The following is a 20,880-nucleotide window of genomic DNA, read 5'->3' as shown; positions in this document are numbered from 1 at the left end:
ATTCTTCTGAATCGAAAAATGTATTATTCTTCTGTATCAAAATAATGAATGATTCAAGTTCAAATCAGTGAGAGCGATTTAGATTATTCTTCTGAATCGAATCAAGTGGACGAGGTTTGGATTGGTCTTAATTTTATTTAGTTTCATTTTTCAACAATTTTGAATTGAATAAAGTGATAATGAATAATTTCATTCTTCATTGCTAATACCAGTGTTGTTTATGAACACAATTTTCGGTTCATTATTTGGGTGTTATACAATGGTTTTGTTTTGATAATATTTTCAGTTCATTATAGAATGCAGGAGTTCCTAAATTTGAATTTATATAATAGACAATTTTCGGTTCATTTGTTATTACACAAGGGTCTTGTTATGATAGTATTTCGGTTCATTCTTCAACAATTTTGAATTAAATGGAATGGAATGCAATTGAATAAAGTAATCATGAATAATTTCGTCCTTCTTTGCTAAAATCAGTATTGTTTATGAATGTGAATTTGGATAGAATGCAAAAGTTTCTGAATTTATAGAATGCACATATTTCGGTTCATTTGTTATTACATAATGGCCTTATTATGACAATATTTTGATTCATTTTACAGTCCAGGTGTATTGTCGATGAATAATTTGTCCCAAAGGTTGGGATGACTTTCAAGACATTTGAAGAAGTTGGAAAGTTCTACAAATATTATTCCAAACTTGCTAGTTTTTCTACGAAAATAAGGAACACTGATGCGTGAGCATCTTATACCCTTTTTCTAATTGTTTTTATGGTGTTTTTAGTTAAATTTTATTAAGTTTTACTATGTTTTAGTGCAAAGTTCATCTTTGAATGCTACTTTGAGTTTTTGTATTATTTTTATGATTTTAGGTGAATTTTGGGCGAATTTGGCAGAATCTTGTTCAGAGACGAAGAAAGAATAGCAAGATGTTGTCAAACCTGACCTTCGTGCATTGATGATTGGATTTTTGACGGTTTAGAATTTCATTAATGAAATCTCGTTGTAAAGTATAGTTTCTAAACCAAACAATAATCCTTTCATACAAAAAGTTGTTTGTCACTAGTACAAACCCCTAAAATTTATAAACCGAAGTATTTAGACCTCGGGTCGTTCTCCCTAGGAATTGTAATGAAGTGTCTTGTTATTGGTTATGAGTTATTTTGGGGTTTTGGATAAGAGGCATGAAAGTAAATGGTAATGGAAATAAACTAACGACTAACAAAGCTCTTGGCAAGATGTGAGAACTAGAAATCCTATCCTAGTTACCTTTCTCAATTGTGATGAGAATTGTTCATTGCTACCACTTAGTTAACCTCCACCTATGGAGGGAAGTCAAGTGGATGAATCAATTTGATTCCTCAAGCCCTAATCATCTCCTAAAGGAATGACTAGCTTTAGAGGCATTCAAATCAATTAGAAATTTCTAATTATCAATCAACAAAGGAATTAGATAACTCCAGAGTCACTAATTACTCTACCTAGGCCAAGAGGAACAAAACCTACACTAAAATCCAACCAAGCATTTCATCAAACACTTGGTAGGCATAAAAGGAAAACATAGTAAATCAACAACAAGAATAAAATCAAACAACAATTATTGAAAGGAATTAACAACACAAATCAAAAGGAACACAATTATTATGATTTACCTTTATTGAATTGAAAGGGAAAGGAAGGAACAAAAGTGAATCTACAACAAAGTCTAAGAACAACATAAAGGAAATTACAACAAAAGAATAGAGGAAGATGAATGTAACAACAAGGAATTAAGAGGATAGAAGTAGAAGAAAGCAAAGATTAAAACCTAGATCTAAGAACTAATCCTAATCCTAATCCTAGAGAGAAGTGAGAGCTTCTCTCTCTAGAAACTACTTCTAAACTAATCCTAAACTAATGGTAACTAACATTGTATGAGTGATAAAAGTGAAGTGATGCCTTCCCCTTAATCCTTCATCCTTATATTCCTTTCCCTTGGTCATTGGCGCCAAAAATGGGTTCAGAAACCCTCTTAAATCGCCAGGCACGTGTTGCATTAGTGAGGTCATGTGCCGGCATCGACGCGTGTGCGCACGGTGCGCGTGCGCGTCCCTGGCTTGTTTTGCAATGTGCGCGCGAGCGCCTTGTGCGCGTGCGCGTGCATGGCTGACTTTGCTTCTTTGACTTTTTATGCTTCTCTCCACTTGCATGCTTCCTTCCTTGCTTCCTTTGATCCATGCCTAGCCTATTCCAATCCTGGAATTACTAGCAAACATATCAAGGCATCTTATGGAATCAAAAAGAAACTGAAATTCATCAAAATAAGGCTTAAGAAGCATGTTTTTACACTTAGGCACAAATACGGGAGAGATTATAAAACCATGCCAATTCATAGGCTAAATGTGACAAAAGGTTATCAAAATACCCTAAATTCAATACAAGATAAACCCTCAAAATGGGGTTTATCAACCTCCCCACACTTAAACCTTAGCATGTCCTCATGCTAAAATAAGAAGGAACTAAGGGTTGTGACATTTATTGAATGCAACTAAACTATATGAGTCCTATCTAGATGCAACTACCTAAAGTGAATGCAAATGCTTAGTTCAAACATATCAAATTTCCAAGAGAGCATGTGTAAGCATAAGAGCTAGGCAATAGGAATTAAGTCCAAGATACAATTGTATTGAATCATCAAAAAGAGTTCAAACTTGCAAGAATATGGATAGTATGGGTGAATACATGTAATTGAACTTTTGAACCCTCACCGGATGTGTATCCGCTCTATTCACTCAAGTGTTTAAGGGTCAATCCTCTCAATTCTCTTCTAATCATGTTTTTCAAAATTTGATTTCCTTCTAACAATCAACACTTATTCAATGCATGTATACATTCATCATGAGGTCTTTCATTTAGGTTGTAATGGGGTTAGGGTCAAGGTAGGTTCATTTATGGTTAAGTGGACTAGGATTTGAATCTTTGATTAGCATAGACTTTCCCACCCAACCTATATAATGACCTATACAATTAAGTACTAATCTAACTACCCATTCTTCACTTTTCCACATACTCATGCATCTTATTCCTTGATTCATAACACTTATGCATTGATTCCCTTTTATTGAACTTCACTTTGGGGCTTTTTGTCCCCTTTTATTATTATTATTTTTTTCTTTTCATTTCCTTTCTTTCTTTTTCTATATACATTTTTTTCTTTTCTTTTCTCTCTTTTTTTTTCTCTTTTTTTTTTTTAAACTTATATACAAGAACATCAATGCATAAGGTCTATATATTTAATCAATATATGAGTATGTACCCAATTCCTAAAATATGAAAGTGTACTACCCTTTTTATCTCCTCCAATGTTTCCAAGTCTCACCAACTTTGAATAATAAACACTCTCACTAGCCTAGGCTAATCAAAGATCCAAACAAGGACTTTTCATTGGTTTTCCACCTTGGCTTGTAATGTGCTAAAATGAGAATAAGTTGGTTAAGCATAGGCTCAAAATTGGCTAACAAAGGAATATAAAAGGGTTGGCTATTTGGGTAAGTGAGCTAATGAAATAATGGCCTCAATCATACAAATGCACGAATACAAGAGACAAATGGATATATAGAATCAAGCAAATCAAGGATCACAATCATAAAAAGAGAGCAATTTCACACAAGAATGGAAAATAAGTAGTTATAAAATGTAACCACATCAATAGGCTCAAGTCTCACAAGCTTGTGTTCTCAATTCAATGCATGCTTCACAAAGTATGGGATTCAAGCAAGTTTCACCAAAAATTTTCTTTTAATCAATTGGGTTAGTGCCTCATACTTAAAATTCTTGAAAAGTCTCAATGTTTGACTAAGCATTGTTGTGATTGAAAAATTCAAAAGCATCAAAGTATTTAAAATCCAAAATAAGCAATAAAAGTATCCAAAGCAAACTAAAAATGCATCAAAATATATACAAAAGATGTGCGAAATAAGATAACTAGGCCGAAAAGTTCACCGGTTCCCAAATAATGCTACCGGTGCCCTCCCCACACTTAAAATCAAGCATCGTCCTCGATGCTAAACCGGAGGATCAGTAGGAGGTACAACGATAGGCTCTGGCTGTGGCTGTGGGACCGGCTCCTCATGAGTCCGTGGTGGCTCTGTAGTGTCAGGGGCATCCTGCTGAATCGGTGCCTCCGCATCCTCCTCCTGATGATCCTGCTCATCGGAGGCCGGAGAATCGGGAAGCGAAGGTAACTCAGCACCCAAAGAAATAAGTGCCTGGTCCATCCGATCTAAACGGCGTCTGACATAGAGTCTCTCTCGCTCTAGGAATCGGAATAGGCGCTGGACCAGTATGTAAGTGGGCTCAGGTGCCGCAGGGGGAACTGTGGAAAAAGATGGAGCAGCTGTAGTGGAAGAGGATGGGGCTGCTGTAGGGGCTGATGGTGAAGGTGTCCCCACTACTGCTCTGGCCCTAGAACGGCGTCTAGCAAGGGGCCTCTCGTGCACCCAACCACCCCAGGGAATAGTAATCTCCCGGTCATCGGCATCAGGTGGTGGTGGTCGCACATCATCATCTAACCATAGGACCTCAGCTAGGGCCGCCATACTCGTGACCAAGGTAGGAAATGGAAGTAGGCCACGAATATGCGCCCGCCACATGCACTGTCGGATAAGCCTAGGAAAAGAGACGTCCTTCCCCTCCATAACACACCCGATCAGCAGAAGCATCTCCATGGGGATCTCGGAGAAGTGTGTAGTAGGCAAGACGTAGTGAGCAAAGATCATCTGCCAAGTCCGAGCCTCTCTAGTCAAGTGAGTAAACAACATCCCCTTAGGCTTGGTGTTGGTCGCATCCATAACCCATGCTGCATCCGGTAGCCCAATCACGCGCCTAAGCGCCTCATAGTCAAAGGTCATGGTATGGATAGCTAACTCAGCCTGCTGATGGGCACACATGTCATCAGGAATGTGTCGGCACTGTAATGCCTCCCCAATGGCAGTCTCAGTGATCATAATCTCTCTACCCCGCACCTGAACCGAATCCAAGGTCGGACTGAAGAAGTTGCAGTAAAATTCCTTCACCCAAGATATATTTTTATCCCCCAAATCTCGGTCAACAAAGTCGATACCCAACTCAAGGATCCGACCGGTAATGGATCGTCTCACATCATTAGGTAGGAGCAACTTCTTCTCAGTATTCAGCTTTGTTGTTCGATATCTGGAAAATCGAAGCTCACAGTAGAGATTGGGAAATTTGGATGGATCGGTAGAAGGTAACTGCTGATTTTCTTTTTCTTCGTCGTTTAGTGGATTCTTAGCATAATGCTTGTAGATGGAAGGAATGGAGGGGGTAGAGTGTTTTCTCTTCCTAGAGGAGGTGGCAGTGGCTATGGCCTTTCCTTTATCCGACATCCTGAAAAATATGATTGAATGTAAGCAATAAGACACTTAGCATGTAACAAAAAGGCATGTTCAGGATACACTTGGCAAAAACAATCATGATGTTGCAAGGAATATGCAAAAGTGAACAAGTAAACGAAAATTGCAATCTTTCATTAAAGTCAACAACTCTCATTCAAAAGGCAATATTATCATCATACTTTTGAAAGAATGGTTAGAGAGGGTTAAATGTGAGTAAAGGTTAATTGGTTAGCGAAAGTAGTAATTAGTGGTATGAAGATATTTAGGCTCAAATAAAAGAAAAGTTCCGGTTCATGTTCACCATGATTGGGGCGGATCCGGGAAGTCAAAAGGAACGGAAATTAGCCAAAATTACAATAGAGATTAAGATGAAAACAGATTTCTTGAAAATTGGGCAGCATTCCGGCTTAAAACTGGACGTTCCCGGATAGCAAAACAGCACATATAGCATGCTTACAACATCAATTGAGCACAGCAGTGGGTGTATGACATTTAGGCAACAAGAAGTGCATAAAAAAAACAGTCCAAAATCAGCATACAACATCCAAATAAACAGACATCAAATATGCACATACGGAGCAATTATCAGGCCTAGAATCCTCTATCCAGCCCTAGCTACCTAACCGCAATTATTTTTATCTAACCTAACATGCAAAGTTCCAATTCTAACTAACTACAAACAACTAACAGTAAGGAACAGAAATGACAAAATGAAAAACAAGCAGAGTTGGAGCAAGAACCTGGGAGCAGAGGGGAACTAAGAATGGAAAGAAAATTGGGATTGACCGGAATTGATGGGGGAGGCAGAGGTCCGCGCCGCCGTGGACGGTGGCCGGGAGGATGGGTGGTGGCGGTGGCGTTCGGAAGAATGAGGGGCTGAGTGAAAGAAGGCTGGTGAGAATGTGTGAGAATTAAAGAGAGGGAAGGGGTCACCGAGTGTTGCCGCCGGCAATGATGGTGGAACGGCGGCGGTGGTGGCTGCCGCTGCTTGTGAGGGTGAGAGACGGAGGCGGAGAGAGAGAGTGAATGGGAGAGAGAGAAGACGAGGTGAGTGCAGGAGAGAGAGAGAACGAGGTTAGTGGGAATAATGGCGGTGGTTGCCGGCGGGGCAGCTGCGCGGCGGTTGTGGCAGAAGGGAAGAAGAAGACGAAAATGGAGGTTGGGAGGGGAAGGTGCGTGACTGCGCAGTGTGCGTCGCGCATTAGGGTTATCCCATTTTTGAATCGACGCGGGCGCGCACCTTGCGCGTCCGCGTGCATTGAAGAAAATGGAGATCCACGTGTGGGCGTGCCGTGCGCTCTCGCGTGGATTGGCAGGTGACGCAACGGCGCGTGCGCGTACATTGCGCGCACGCGTACATGAGGTTGGGCCTGAGGCTTAGAGTGGGCTTGAGGCACGCCCAACTCTCGGGTCAGAAGCCTAGAGTGATGGCAGCACGTAAGGACGCGCGCGCGGCAGGTGCGCGTCCGCGTACATTGATGAAATGCTAGTAGGCGCGCTAGCGCGATGCATGCGGTCGCGTCCATTCTTCCTCGGGCATATGGGCGCGCACGCGGCAAGTGCGCGTCCGCGCAGATCGAGTTGGGCTAGGGGCCTAAAGTTGGCCCCGAGCCGGCTCAACTCTCTGGGGTTTGGCTAAAAAATTTGCAGCAGCAAATCGACGCGGACGCGTCAAGTGCGCGTCCGCGCGAATTTCCATGTTCTCATAATCGGCGCGTACGCACGTAGTGCGCGTCAGCGTGGATCAGGTTGGGCTCGGGGCATAATGTTCGCCCAAAAGAGGCCCAACTCTCGGGTGTGTGGGCGATGTTGCATCCGCACAGGGACGCGTGCACGTACATGGTGCGCAGCGTCCACCCTTTTTTTTTTTTGAAAAATTTTGCTCCCCATACTGTTCACAACTCCTTATTCAATCAACCATTATACATTTCACAAAAATGCAATTTGATATTATTCATCTACTACTAAACACAACATACATGTGACTAAGCTAACAATAAGTTGCACAAACAAATTTGTATGAAACATCTACCTACAATGGTAACTCAAATCACTTATTAAGCAAATCTAAAAGAGAGTGGAAAGAGTTTATCATGGTGGGGTGTCTCCCACCTAGCACTTTTAGTTTAAGTCCTTAAGTTGGACATTTTGAGATGCTTGTTGTCATGGTGGCTTATGTTTGTACTCATCCTTGAATCTCCAAGGATCTTTGCTCCTCAATTGGTTGACAGAATTTCCAACCGTCTTCATCAAGCTTGGGCAAAGTTCTACCCAAGAGATGAGTTCCCATATTTGGTCTTCGCATAGCGACCCGGGATCCCATATCTTATCTTCACATCCGTCCGTTGGTTTAGTTTCATGATTTTGTCGGATGGGTGGTTGACATAAGGGTGATTGATATATGGAATTCTCTTTATTCCACCAATGCTTCCTTCTAGACCCATACAAAGTGATTCTTGTCCCAACATCATCCCTATACCCTAAAGCTTTGACCTTGATGAGCTTAACACCGATTTTCCAACCACTACACAACTCATTCTTGCTTTTAGTTCCACAAAGAGCTCTAAGTTGACCATCATTTTCAATCAAACCATATTCAAGTGAGAAATTAAAGCTTAGAGATAGAAGTTTTACCCACTTGAATGTTGTGTTGGATGGTAACTTGGGAAGGGAAGCTTCCCCACACTTAGACAGTGCAAGGCCCACTTCCTTGTGCTCTTCTTTGATTGTTTCAACCTTTTCCCTTTTTCCACTTGGCTTGGTGTTGTCTTCAAGAACTTCATCTTGCCCAATGGGAGGTGAGTCAATTTTGGACAGAAATTCATGGATAAGTGAATTTATCTCTTGATCAACCTCTTCATACTCGTCAATTACAATATATACCATGCCATTTCCATCTTCCTTGGGAGGTTGTGCGCACTCTTTTATACTCTTAACTTCATGTCCAAGGGGAGAGGATTCCATTGTAGAGAGAAATTCATCTATAATTGAATCCATCTTTTGATAAGCCTCTTCCACATCTCCAATGATGATATGCCTTGGAGGTTGCGCACCCTCCTCAACATCAATTTCAAGCTTCTTGGAAGAGTGCTCCATGATGCTACATTCCCATGGACGCTCAACGTCTCCTAAATCTTCAACCACTTCTTCCTTTTCTTCAATAACCATAGGCTCCTCCAATTGCTCTAATACAAAATTTGACTCCTCCTTCTTCACCGGATCTTCCAATTTCTCCTTCATGCTTTGCTCTTCTTTTGACTTTGCACATGGGGCTACGGAAGCACCTTGAGTGTTCAAGCATTGGTAGGCTAAGGTGGACACTACCTTGGTCAAGTTGGTCACAAACTCAAGTGTATCCCGCTTCATGGCTTCTTGTCCTTGGAGTAACAAAGTGAGAGAATCGTCTATTGGGGCTTGTGGTGGGTCGGAAGTTTCATCATTTTGGAGAGAGGGTTCATAATGGAGACGTGGTTCTTCTTGGTAAGGTTGTGGAGATTGTGTGTATTGAGGTGGTTCTTGGTAGTAATCTTGATAGGCTTGTGGTGGTTCTAAGGGTTCTTGCTCATAATGGTCATAAAAATATGGTATGGGTGATTGGTTATATGATGGATATAGATCATAGGAAGGTGCTTGGTATGGAAAGGCTTGTGAGAATGGTTGAGGTTCATGTTGAGGATATGGTTCATAGGCATATGGTGGCGGTGCTTGGAAGTCACAAGGTGATTCACCATAGCCATTGGATTGATATGTATCATAGAATGGCTCTTCTTCATAATGCATTGGTGGAGGTTGTTGCCATGAAGATTGATCATATGCATATGGCTCCTTCCACCTTTGATTGTCCCATCCTTGATACACCTCTTCATTATAGTGCTATTCACCTACAACATAGTTGTAACCACACTCATAGCCAAAATGAGAATTCATGATAGCAAGAGAGGGCAAAAACAAATAAAGAGAACAAACTAAAAACTAACAAAGAAGCAAAAAGCAAACATATTCACAATATTCACATATATACAATAACCAATAACACAACACCATTGCAATTCCCCGGCAACGGCGCCATTTTGATGATTGGATTTTTGACGGTTTAGAATTTCACTAATGAAATCTCGTTGTAAAGTATAGTTTCTAAACCAAACAATAATCCTTTCATACAAAAAGTTGTTTGTCACTAGTACAAACCCCTAAATTTATAAACCGAAGTATTTAGACCTCGGGTCGTTCTCCCTAGGAATTGTAATGAAGTGTCTTGTTATTGGTTATGAGTTATTTTGGGGTTTTGGATAAGAGGCATGAAAGTAAATGGTAATGGAAATAAACTAACGACTAACAAAGCTCTTGGCAAGATGTGAGAACTAGAAATTCTATCCTAGTTACCTTTCTCAATTGTGATGAGAATTGTTCATTGCTACCACTTAGTTAACCTCCACCTATGGAGGGAAGTCAAGTGGATGAATCAATTTGATTCCTCAAGCCCTAATAATCTCCTAAAGGAATGACTAGCTTTAGAGGCATTCAAATCAATTAGCAATTTCTAATTATCAATCAACAAAGGAATTAGATAACTCCAGAGTCACTAATTACTCTACCTAGGCCAAGAGGAACAAAACCTACACTAAAATCCAACCAAGCATTTCATCAAACACTTGGTAGGCATAAAAGGAAAACATAGTAAATCAACAACAAGAACAAAATCAAACAACAATTATTGAAAGGAATTAACAACACAAATCAAAAGGAACACAATTATTATGATTTACCTTTATTGAATTGAAAGGGAAAGGAAGGAACAAAAGTGGATCTACAACAAAGTCTAAGAACAACATAAAGGAAATTACAACAAAAGAATAGAGGAAGATGAATGTAACAACAAGGAATTAAGAGGATAGAAGTAGAAGAAAGCAAAGATTAAAACCTAGATCTAATCCTAATCCTAGAGAGAAGTGAGAGCTTCTCTCTCTAGAAACTACTTCTAAACTAATCCTAAACTAATGGTAACTAACATTGTATGAGTGATAAAAGTGAAGTGATGCCTTCCCCTTAATCCTTCATCCTTATATTCCTTTCCCTTGGTCATTGGCGCCAAAAATGGGTTCAGAAACCCTCTCAAATCGCCAGGCACGTGTTGCATTAGTGAGGTCATGTGCCGGCATCGACGCGTGTGCGCACGGTGCGCGTGCGCGTCCCTGGCTTGTTTTGCAATGTGCGCGCGAGCGCCTTGTGCGCGTGCGCGTGCATGGCTGACTTTGCTTCTTTGACTTTTTATGCTTCTCTCCACTTGCATGCTTCCTTCCTTGCTTCCTTTGATCCATGCCTAGCCTATTCCAATCCTGGAATTACTAGCAAACATATCAAGGCATCTTATGGAATCAAAGAGAAACTGAAATTCATCAAAATAAGGCTTAAGAAGCATGTTTTTACACTTAGGCACAAATACGGGAGAGATTACAAAACCATGCCAATTCATAGGCTAAATGTGGCAAAAGGTTATCAAAATACCCTAAATTCAATACAAGATAAACCCTCAAAATGGGGTTTATCATGCATTCCAACGAGTATATCTTGAGTTATAGAGATCTAATTGACGTAGTCTCAACGATGTTAGAAAGCTAACTTTCAGAGCTTTCTAACGATATATGGTAGTCTATACTTCTCTTCCAGAATAATTGTCAAATCTGGCGCTAAACGTCCAAGCCTGGAATTTAGCGCCCAAGAAGGAGGAACTCTTGGCGCAAACGCCTAAAACTAGCGTTCAACGCCAGCTAGGGAGCAAAGGCCAGCAAGCTCACCTCCCCAATGGGCGTTCAACGCCCATTTCAGTGTTGAACGCTAGGAATTAGCACTCAACGTTCACAAAGTGGACCCCAAAGTAGATTTTAGCACTCCTTAGTTTATCCTATCTTAACCTTATACTTTTAAATTTAAATTAACATTTTTTAGGATTAGTATTTACTATTTAAAAGAGAAGATGACTGATGTTGAGAGAACTTCTTCTCCCCTGTTTCATTTAGAACTCTGTTTTTTTCTATAAAGTCATGAACAACTAAACTTCTTGGTTAAGGTTAGGAGCTCTGTTTATTTCTATGGATGAATATTATTACTTCTCTATTTTAATATATGTGTGATTCAGTTCTAAGATGTGTTTTCATTCTTCATCTAAATGAAACTTGGTGGAACGAAAGTATGACCTTTTTTTACATGAGTTCCTGTGATACTCTAACCAAGGTTGCTTGAGCTACAGCTTGAAAATACTCCTCCTAAACTGCAATCTATTTGGGCTAATTAGATATGTGACATATAATTCGGTTAGCTTTGGGTAATTGAGATTTCTGTGGCGCTAAACTAGTTTTCTGAACTTCACCCTCTAATCCGAAAGGACAAACTTTGTCTGTGGCGTTTTAGTAGGATTGGAGGACATTAAATCCCTAGGAAAATAGGATTTAATCACTTAAGTTTGTCATAGAATGAATCATTCATTGTTAAAAAAGTTAGTAAGAAGTATTAATCTGGAAAGATAAACATCTCCAAGACCTTAACTGTTTCTCTTTATTGATTTTATACCAATCTTTTCTTGCTTCCTTTATTATGTTGTTTTATGCGTTTACACCAACAACTTTCTTTAGTTTTCACCTAACTAAGTCCAGCAAGATAACTATTGCTTGCTCAATCCAACAATCCTCGTGGGATCAACCCTCACTCACCTGAGGTATTACATGGATGACCCGGTGCACTTGCTGGTGAAGTTGTGCGAATTCTAATTTTGCACACCAAACACCACTCGAAAGGGAGATGAAATTAAGAATCAATTAATTACATGTAGTAGAGATGGAAAATAAAAATCCAAGATATCTCCAACTCTGAAGACAAATCCCTCAACAGGAATAAACTGTCCAGCTAGGATTTACGTACATATATTGCAACACATTTGTCTTTGGATCATTTCTAAAGTTGTTCTAAATCATTCACATCCTTGCTGTCCAGATCGAGCAGAGATGCTTAAACAACACAGGGAGCTAAGCATGTTTGTGCGTTGTACCATTGAAAATAACGAGGAAGCCAAAATCAAACCGAGTAAAACATATTAGTCATTTGTAACAATAGTGGGTGGTCATCGTGAACAAGTTTTATTGAAAAAGATGTGAGGAATTATATTACAAGAAAAGTATGGAATATTTTTGAACAAGATGATGCCAAAGAATTTGAGAGATACTTATTAAGAATTAAATAGAATAATCAAAATTTCTTTTTTTAGCTTAATCTTGAAGTTGATTACTCTATCAAAAATGCATTTTGGGCTGCGTATGAGTATTTTGGACATGTTCTTTCATTTGATAACACTTACAACACAAACAGGTATTTAGTTCACTCTAATATAATATTCAGTTCATACGCGTAACTAGTTTTAGTTCATAACGGATTTTCCTACTGGTGTCCATTGCAGGTACAATGTGGTTTTTGGTTCTTTTATGTGTGTGAATCACCATGGTCAGTCAACACTTCTCGAATGTATTTTGATGAAAAATAAGGATATTCAGTCATTCAAATAGTTATTTGAATGTTGGATTCATTGCATGGAAGAAAAGGCACCAAAAGGAATTCTTACCAATCAATGTGCATTGATGCAAAGGGCTATTGAGACCTGTATGCCAACAACAATTCACCGGTACTTCGGTAGTATATTTGGCATATCGTGAAGAAGATCCCAAGTAAATTAAATGTCGAATAAGAAATGAGTCATATGTTGTTTGGAACTCGTTTACAAAAGATGCATTTGATAGAAATTAGAATGGTTTTCTCATGAAGTATGGTGTTGGAGGCAATAAGTGGCTTTCAGGTAACCGTGGTGTCATTCGAATTAATTGATGTTGTTATTATTTCAGTTCAAACAGGTATAACTTTCGGTTCATTCTCGTGTCTAATTTTTGAATTGTCTCCCATTTTGCAGAGCTATTTGAAGATCATCATTTATGGATTCCGGTTCATCTTGATCACCATTTTTTGGCCGGGATGAGAAGCAAATAAAAGAGCGAGAGCATGCATGCTTTTTTTAACAAGTTTATCATATGCAATAGCTCCTTGATTCAATTTGTGAAGTAATATGATAATTGCCTATGAAGCAGAGAGTAAAGAGAGAGAGAATTTGCTGATGCAAATTTCATACTGTGATATCGTGTGCAACAAAATCACCAATAGAGGCTCAATTCAGCATGTGTATACTCACGAGAAGTTCAGAGAAGTTCAAGCTCAATTTAGAGGAAAAGTGAATTGCATCACAAGATCAACGCAGTCTGCTCTAGATTTTATGATATATAAAGACACAGCCATCAACGGAAAGTTTGTCTCCTGCTCTATGGGCTTTGATCCCCTTGATCAGGAAGTTCAGCACATGAGACGCCCAATTTTATTATCGGACTATCTCCACATGAAGGACATGTGGCTTATGGATCGGAGAGACGGTGCTTATTGTTGTCGGCAACAAAAACCATTTCTGGACAAAGAAGATGAAAGTCGTCTTGAATTTCAATAAGTTTTCTTCTCCTTTAACACTCATATCCGTCACAGATTTTGTCAAAGACGCCAAAGTAGCACCTTTAAAGCTATCAATAATCTCCTTCCGCTACTCATTCAATTTGCTTTACACAACTTTTAATTTTCAGGAAAATTATCCTCTACCAACACTGAAATATTTTAATATAAACAAATCAGTTTAGATTTGAACAACCACTTAAAAAAACTCAATCATCAACAAAAACACATCAAATTCATTTCTGTATCCAAATGAACCTCAAATAAGTTAAGGAATGAATCAAAATTACTTAAGAAATAAAATATTTGGTCAATATTTATTACCATCACCAAAATATTTTAATATAAATAAATTAATATAAAAATAACAAAAAAAGAAAAAATACAAATATAAATACTGAAAAGTATGATACCGCCTGAATTCGTGCATGTCCTATCTTGATAAGGGTTATGTAGATTTTTTTCATAGTACGTGTCCAAGAATACATGATAGAGATCAAAGCAAGGAATCAGTTCCCTCAAGAGTTTGTGTGAAGAAAAAGAAAAAGAAGAATAAGAAGAAGAAGAAGAAGAAGAAAAAGATGGAAACAAAAACGGAAAAGAAGAAAACAAAGACGAAAAAAAATATATTTTACGTTATTGAAATGCGCGTATATACACGTTGGTATGATAAAAGTTATTTTTAGTGAGTTTGAGCCAACTTGGTCAGACTTAATTACTAAAAACACTTATAGCCCGGCTATTAAAATAATTGGCCCATAAAAATCACTTTCCAAATCACCCAAGTAACATTGGTCAAATCTGTGAATTTCGCTAGAAATTAGGTTGGAGAGTTGCATTTAAATTTAACTTAAAACAAATTTGATTAAAAAAAAAAAAAGCAATTCATTAGAACAAATATGCATGTCAAATATAACATAAAAACAAACTCTCTTTTATTTGGCAAATTTAAAACCAGGGGCAATAATAGAAAATTGGAAATCAACTTAGCTATTTAATAAGCAAAATGCCAAAATGTTAAGGTTCAATTTCTTCAACTCCAAAAAAAAGAAAGGTTCTGAGAGAAATGGCCTCATTGATTGTGCCACTTCCAAGTTTTCTGCCTCCTCCTGAAGAAGACTGTGCACGACTCAAAAAAGCTTCAGAGTGTAAACTCTTTCCTTTCTCTACATATATCAGATTTTTGCTTTCAAAATATGAATAATTTTATGTATATATAACATTTTTTGATATAGTATTGGTTTATTTTTATGTTTTATTTGATGAAATATCGAGCTTCATTCGAGTTGAATCTCATGTTACATATAAAAACATGTTCTATTCATCATCGACATCTTTTTTGTTTCTTTTCCTAATTTATAGTAAGTTCCCTTTTTTAGTGTTGAACTCCTTCCTTAAGAAAACAAAATGTGGTTCAAATATTACATTCAAATAACATAACCTTGTTGTTTTTATTTTATTTTATTTTTTTTTACACAGCATTCTTAAGAGATGAGAAAACAATAGTGTCAATTTTGGGACACAGGAGTGCTGAGCAAATAAAAGTAGTGAAAGAAACTTATCAACACCTCTACAATCACTCCCTTCTTGATGATCTCAATTCTAAACTCTCTGGTGATTTAAAAGTATGTTCCGTTTTTACCCCCAGCTAATTTATTTTTCTTTTTCTTATTCTTGTAAACAATCTTAAAGAGTGAGTCATATCAAAGTAGATTATAAAAAGTCATAAAAAACCAATTTTCATGCCACAATACTCGCATTTGCAACAACTATACAAATCTACAACCATGACTGCATCCATGTATAACCGCATAGCAATTTATTGAATCTCTGATTTTATATTTAAGAAATTGCAAGTAATCATTTTATATAGGTGTATGAATTAAAGCCCATTTCATCCGTGTATACTCTTTTTATGAAACCCATTTTGAATTAGAATCTTGAAGTTCATAGATATATTATTGTTATAAAATTTCATTTTAAATAAATTTAATGTATTTGTTTATTTGTCTTTAATGGATATAAAAACTAGCTAGTTCTTTGATGTTACACTCGTGTGGTTGTTCAACTTCGATGAAAGTTCGTTGGCACATATGATTTTATGTATTTTGGTTTAAGTTATATAAATGTCATTTGATCATAGGTAACTAACTATATTTGAAATAGAAAAAAAGTGTATGTAACCAACACTATATATTTTGCTAATATTTTAACGAATCAGTCAATTTTATAACAAAATGTTGAAAAAAAAAATATCAGTAATCATTGAAAAACAAATCAAAACTTAACAAAAAGAAACATTTAAAATTATAGAAAAAATATTAAAAAAACCTACTAAAAATAATCTAAAATCATTGAAAAGAACGTCCAAAATCTAACAAAATAGAACATCTAAAATCATAAAAAAATTCAAAATAATAAATAAAAATATCCAAAATTTGAACCTCGTAAAAACTAATAATTGAATAACAGATTTGAAACTCTAAAAAAAATATTTAAATCAAAACAAAAAAAAATCTAAAATAATTGAAAAAAAAATATCAAAAAACAAAAAAGAAACATCCATAATCAAAACAAAAGAAAAAGAACATTTAAAACCTAACAAAAAAACATGCAAAACCTAAACACATTGCTAACGTGAGAAGTAGCCGGACAGCGAGAGACGACGAGCGTGAGCGATGAGGTCTTCGATCCTTGGTGGCGGAGTGAAGGAGAGTAGCCAAGGTAAGGTCTCCGAACAACAACAGTTTGGGCTCGGAAGGGCGGCAAAGCTCAAGCTCCACAACGACGGTGACGCTTTGACAGAGACAACGCAGACGAGTCATGGCAGGCGACATAGACGACAAATGAGAACGTAGACAATGGACGAGGCCGTGAACGGCAACAGTGGTGGAGGCAGCAGTGCGAAAGAAAGAGTGTTTCTGTAAGAAAAGTTTTTTTTTTTTTTAACTCAACTAACAGTGGTTATAGTTAACTAGTATCCTAATTGATTGCCTAATAAAATTGTTTAAATATATGTTTGGATATGCGGATATTTACTTCGTGTAAATTTAATTGGCTTAAATTACTGAATAATAAAATACCTCTTTATACTATATAAATTTTATTGATCTAATTTTAAATCATATTATATTATATTATTTTGATAATTAAGTATGCCGAATTTGAAAAGTTTCTAATATCAAAAGATCGGTAATCTAATTAACTTCATAATGCGTAAATATTTTTTGACAATGTAAATAGAACAATGCATTATATATGTGTGTATATATAATTATATATACACAATCTATTTAGCAATTGGTTGTGCATTTTCCGTAATTTGAAGTTGTCAGGCTTAATTTTCTTTATGTACATAATTGATTAATTAAGTATGCATAGGTAGGCTCTTAGATAACAAGCATTATTAATAAAATCATGTATTTTACTTATTCCTTACTTTAACCTTGTTCGAATTTGATCTAATTCTCATTTGATTATTGCAGAAATTTTAGTATTATTTCATCGAAAGTGTATAAATATTAGTTAATATTAACTAATTTTTTATTGTTAAAATTATTTTTTTAACTCTCACTATAAAAATGATGATTGAGATTTAGGGATTAAGAGTAAAAATTTAGGTTTTTAAATTCATAATTTATAATTAAAAATTTAGAGTTAAATTATGACAACCATAAAAATAAAGTTATATATATTAGTGTTAAGAATGTATTAATTAGAAAACAAAGAGGTGGAAAAAATTGTGAATATAAAAGTAAGAATTTTGGTGAGTAGACAATGGAGCTACAAATAATGTGAATAATGGATTGTATTATATATGTGTTGACTAAAACAAAAAAATATTTTACTTCATTATTTATCCACCACAACCTTAGTCACTCTGCTTGTCGCGCCGTCACCAACACACCTCACCGCCACCGCCACCGTCACTGTTTGAAGAAGCAATGCATTATTATGCACCGCACCGTACTGTCGCTGTGCCTTTTTCTCCATGCATCATGCTACTCTTGTGCTTTCTGCAACCGATGCCTCCACTGAACATCCTTCTTTCACGCATCGTGCTCCCTGCTCTCAACGTTGCCACACCTTCTTCTTCCATGTGTCACACTACCCCTATTCTTTCTGCAAACGACGCTGCCGCTGTGTGCTTTCTTCCCCCCTCCATGACATGGCATCGTCGTCGAGCTAGAAGTCTTGTTTTGCCATTGCTCCAACGCTACACTTCTGCCATTGCTTCCATGCTGCTGCGTCGTATCTTCACCATTTCCATCGCGTGCCGCTTTGCTTCGTTCACCCAAATGGTATAACCCAAATAAACATTTACATCTTAGTGAAAAGAATTATCTACATACATTGTAAAATGAACATCCTAAGGAGTATGTGCATGTAGAATCAAGCAAATCAAGTAAACTACCAATGATATATCTAAATAAACATCCACTTTAGAATGAAAAGAACCATCTGCATACATAGTGAAATGAATATCCGACTTAATTGATAAGAAATAAATAACGAGACAGCAACTGTGAAAAATACCGGAGTCACGATACAGCAGCGACAGCCTAGCGGCGGAGGTCTGAACGGCAGGCGGTTAGAGGAAATGGGAGAACGGTGCAAAGAGATGGAAGGTGACGCCGTTTGAAAAAAATGATTCAAAAAATTCAAAATTATGATAAAACCTAATTAATTCAAACTTTAATTTTTAAAATTAAAATTAATTTTCTTTTTTTAATCTATTATTTACGTTGTTCAGAAAAAGCATTGCTCTTATATACTTTTTCTAAAAATAAAAAGATCATTTAGAAAGAGACGTTGAAATTAATTACTAGAAGTTTATTCCCTAATTAGACTATTTATTTTCATCTACTTATATATGATATTTTTTTCATACTGACTTGAGAATTTGTGAAATGCACCAGAATGCCCTAATACTCTGGGTTCATGAACCTGAAGTAAGGCATGCAATGTTGGCAAACAAAGCATTGAAGGCTATGACTAATAAGATTAAAGAACTACAAGTTGTGGTTGAAATAGCATGTGGTAATAAAACTGTGTATGTTAATGGTGTGAGAGAAGCTTATATTGATCTCTATGGTTGCACAATTGAGGAGGACATTCTAGATTGTGTTTATGATATGCCACTTAAAAAGGTGAGAACATAAACTTATCTCAAATTCTCTTCCCAATTATTTTAGTTGTATTTTAATGATTTTTATTAACATGTAATAATTATTACGTAAAAAAATTTTTTCAGTCAAAATAATATAGTCTTTTCCTAAAGTTGCAACTTGAATAAAATACATGTTAAAGTAATAACAATAATTATGCTATATATATATATAATATATATATTAAAAATCAGCTACCAACTTAATAACTCATATAAAATATATATTAAAATATAAAATATATTTTACAAATAAGTTCAACACATATATTTATCTATAAATACATATATAATTAATTTAATGACTGATTTTTAGTGGAATTTAGCATTTTTGAGAAACAATTATTGGTTCTATTATATTACTGCCATTGAAAATGTCATGAATCAAATTAACAATATACATGCAAGGATGAAGATATTTATAATTTTATATATTTTTGTGCAGACTTTGCTAGCTCTAATAAGCTCAAACAGGCATTCAAAAGAGACAACAAAGAAGGAAATTGCAGTGGAAGATGCATCTAAAATGCATGAAGCTATTAGGAAAAGGAGATTAGATGATGATAGCTTTCTTTGGATACTTTCCACCAGATCCATTTCACAGCTCCGGGAAACTTTTGCAACTTACCAACAACTCTTTGACCACTCATTGGAGCAGGTTCATTATTATTATTTATTATTTTTTTATTGTTATTATTATTAGGTTTAATTATTCTGTTGATCTTTATAGTTTTGCGAATTTTTTAATTAGGTTTCTGTACTTTTTTTCCTTTTAATTGAGCCTTTGCACTAATTTTTTTTAATTAAGTCATTATACTTTTTTTCCTTTTATTTGAGTTCCTGCACCAATTTTTTTTAGTTGGATCCCTATAAAATTAAGTCAATTACTGCTAAGAGGGACCTAACTGAAAAAAAAATTGGTGCAGGGACCAAATTAAAAGAAAAAAAAGTATAGAAATTTAATTGAAAATTTCGTTAAACTATAGGGACCAACAATATAATTAAACCTTATTATTATTATTATTATCATTCATATTATTATTTATTTTTTATTTTTTTAATTAGCTACTATTAATCACCTTTTTTTATAGTAAAATTATTTTTTTAACACTAATTTTTTGGAGGGTCTAAAATATAGGATTTATCGTTTCGAATTTAGAATTTATGAGTTATGATTTTTTAGGATTTAGGATTTAAAGTGGCCAACAATAACAGTGATTAGGCGACAGAGTGAAATTGAGTTGTTGAGAAAAAGAAGAAGAAAGAGATAAAAAAAAAAAGTAAAAATATAATTTAAAAAAATTAATATCAACCAAAAGATAGTTAGTTATGTAATTAAATTGAGTAGATATTTATCCATGTTGGTATTTATAAAAGCACATTACTTATTAGATGCACGTTTGATTTTTTTTTCTTTGTTTGTAGGACATAGCAAATTGTGGCGAGGATGATTTAGAAAATCTGTTAATTGCAGCAATACGGTGCACATGCAATCCTGAAAAACATTTTGCAAAGGTGAGTGCTTTGTAATAATATTATTTATTGTTAAGAATAATAAATTAAAAAGAATCCTTAACAGGTTATAAGAGAATCTATGATTGGGATTGGAACCGATGAAGAATCGCTGAACAGAGCAATTGTGAGTAGAGCAGAAGTTGACATGTTGAAAATAGAAATTGAATATGCTGCCATGTTTCACTCCAACCTTGTAAAAGATATCTGTGGAGATACCTCAGGAAGCTATCAAAATTTCTTGATGACTTTGATGGGGAAAGATCCTCTTGAATAA

At 36.1% G+C, this 20,880-nt stretch overlaps 1 protein-coding gene across 1 annotated transcript; it reads left to right on the top strand.

Moving 5' to 3' along the window:
* Positions 1–17,949: 17,949 nt before the first annotated feature.
* On the top strand, positions 17,950–20,880 carry LOC130946055 (annexin D3-like). Its single transcript, XM_057874735.1, has 5 exons — positions 17,950–18,225; positions 18,844–19,074; positions 19,537–19,749; positions 20,538–20,606; positions 20,671–20,880. Exons 1-5 carry the CDS (start codon positions 17,950–17,952, stop codon positions 20,878–20,880), a joined length of 999 nt encoding a protein of 332 aa, XP_057730718.1.

This window comes from Arachis stenosperma, chromosome 8 (genome assembly GCF_014773155.1).
Source record: "Arachis stenosperma cultivar V10309 chromosome 8, arast.V10309.gnm1.PFL2, whole genome shotgun sequence".
In the NCBI taxonomy this organism is placed as follows: Eukaryota; Viridiplantae; Streptophyta; class Magnoliopsida; order Fabales; family Fabaceae; genus Arachis; species Arachis stenosperma.
This window is presented reverse-complemented; position numbering and strand designations above follow the sequence as displayed.

Coding starts and splice junctions, on each gene's coding strand:
- LOC130946055 (XM_057874735.1), top strand. CDS start 17,950: ATGCCTCCACTGAACATCCTTCTTTCACGCATCGTGCTCCCTGCTCTC. Junction 19,075..19,536: donor ATGATATGCCACTTAAAAAG/GTGAGAACATAA, acceptor ATTTTTGTGCAG/ACTTTGCTAGCTCTAATAAG. Junction 20,607..20,670: donor CTGAAAAACATTTTGCAAAG/GTGAGTGCTTTG, acceptor AATCCTTAACAG/GTTATAAGAGAATCTATGAT.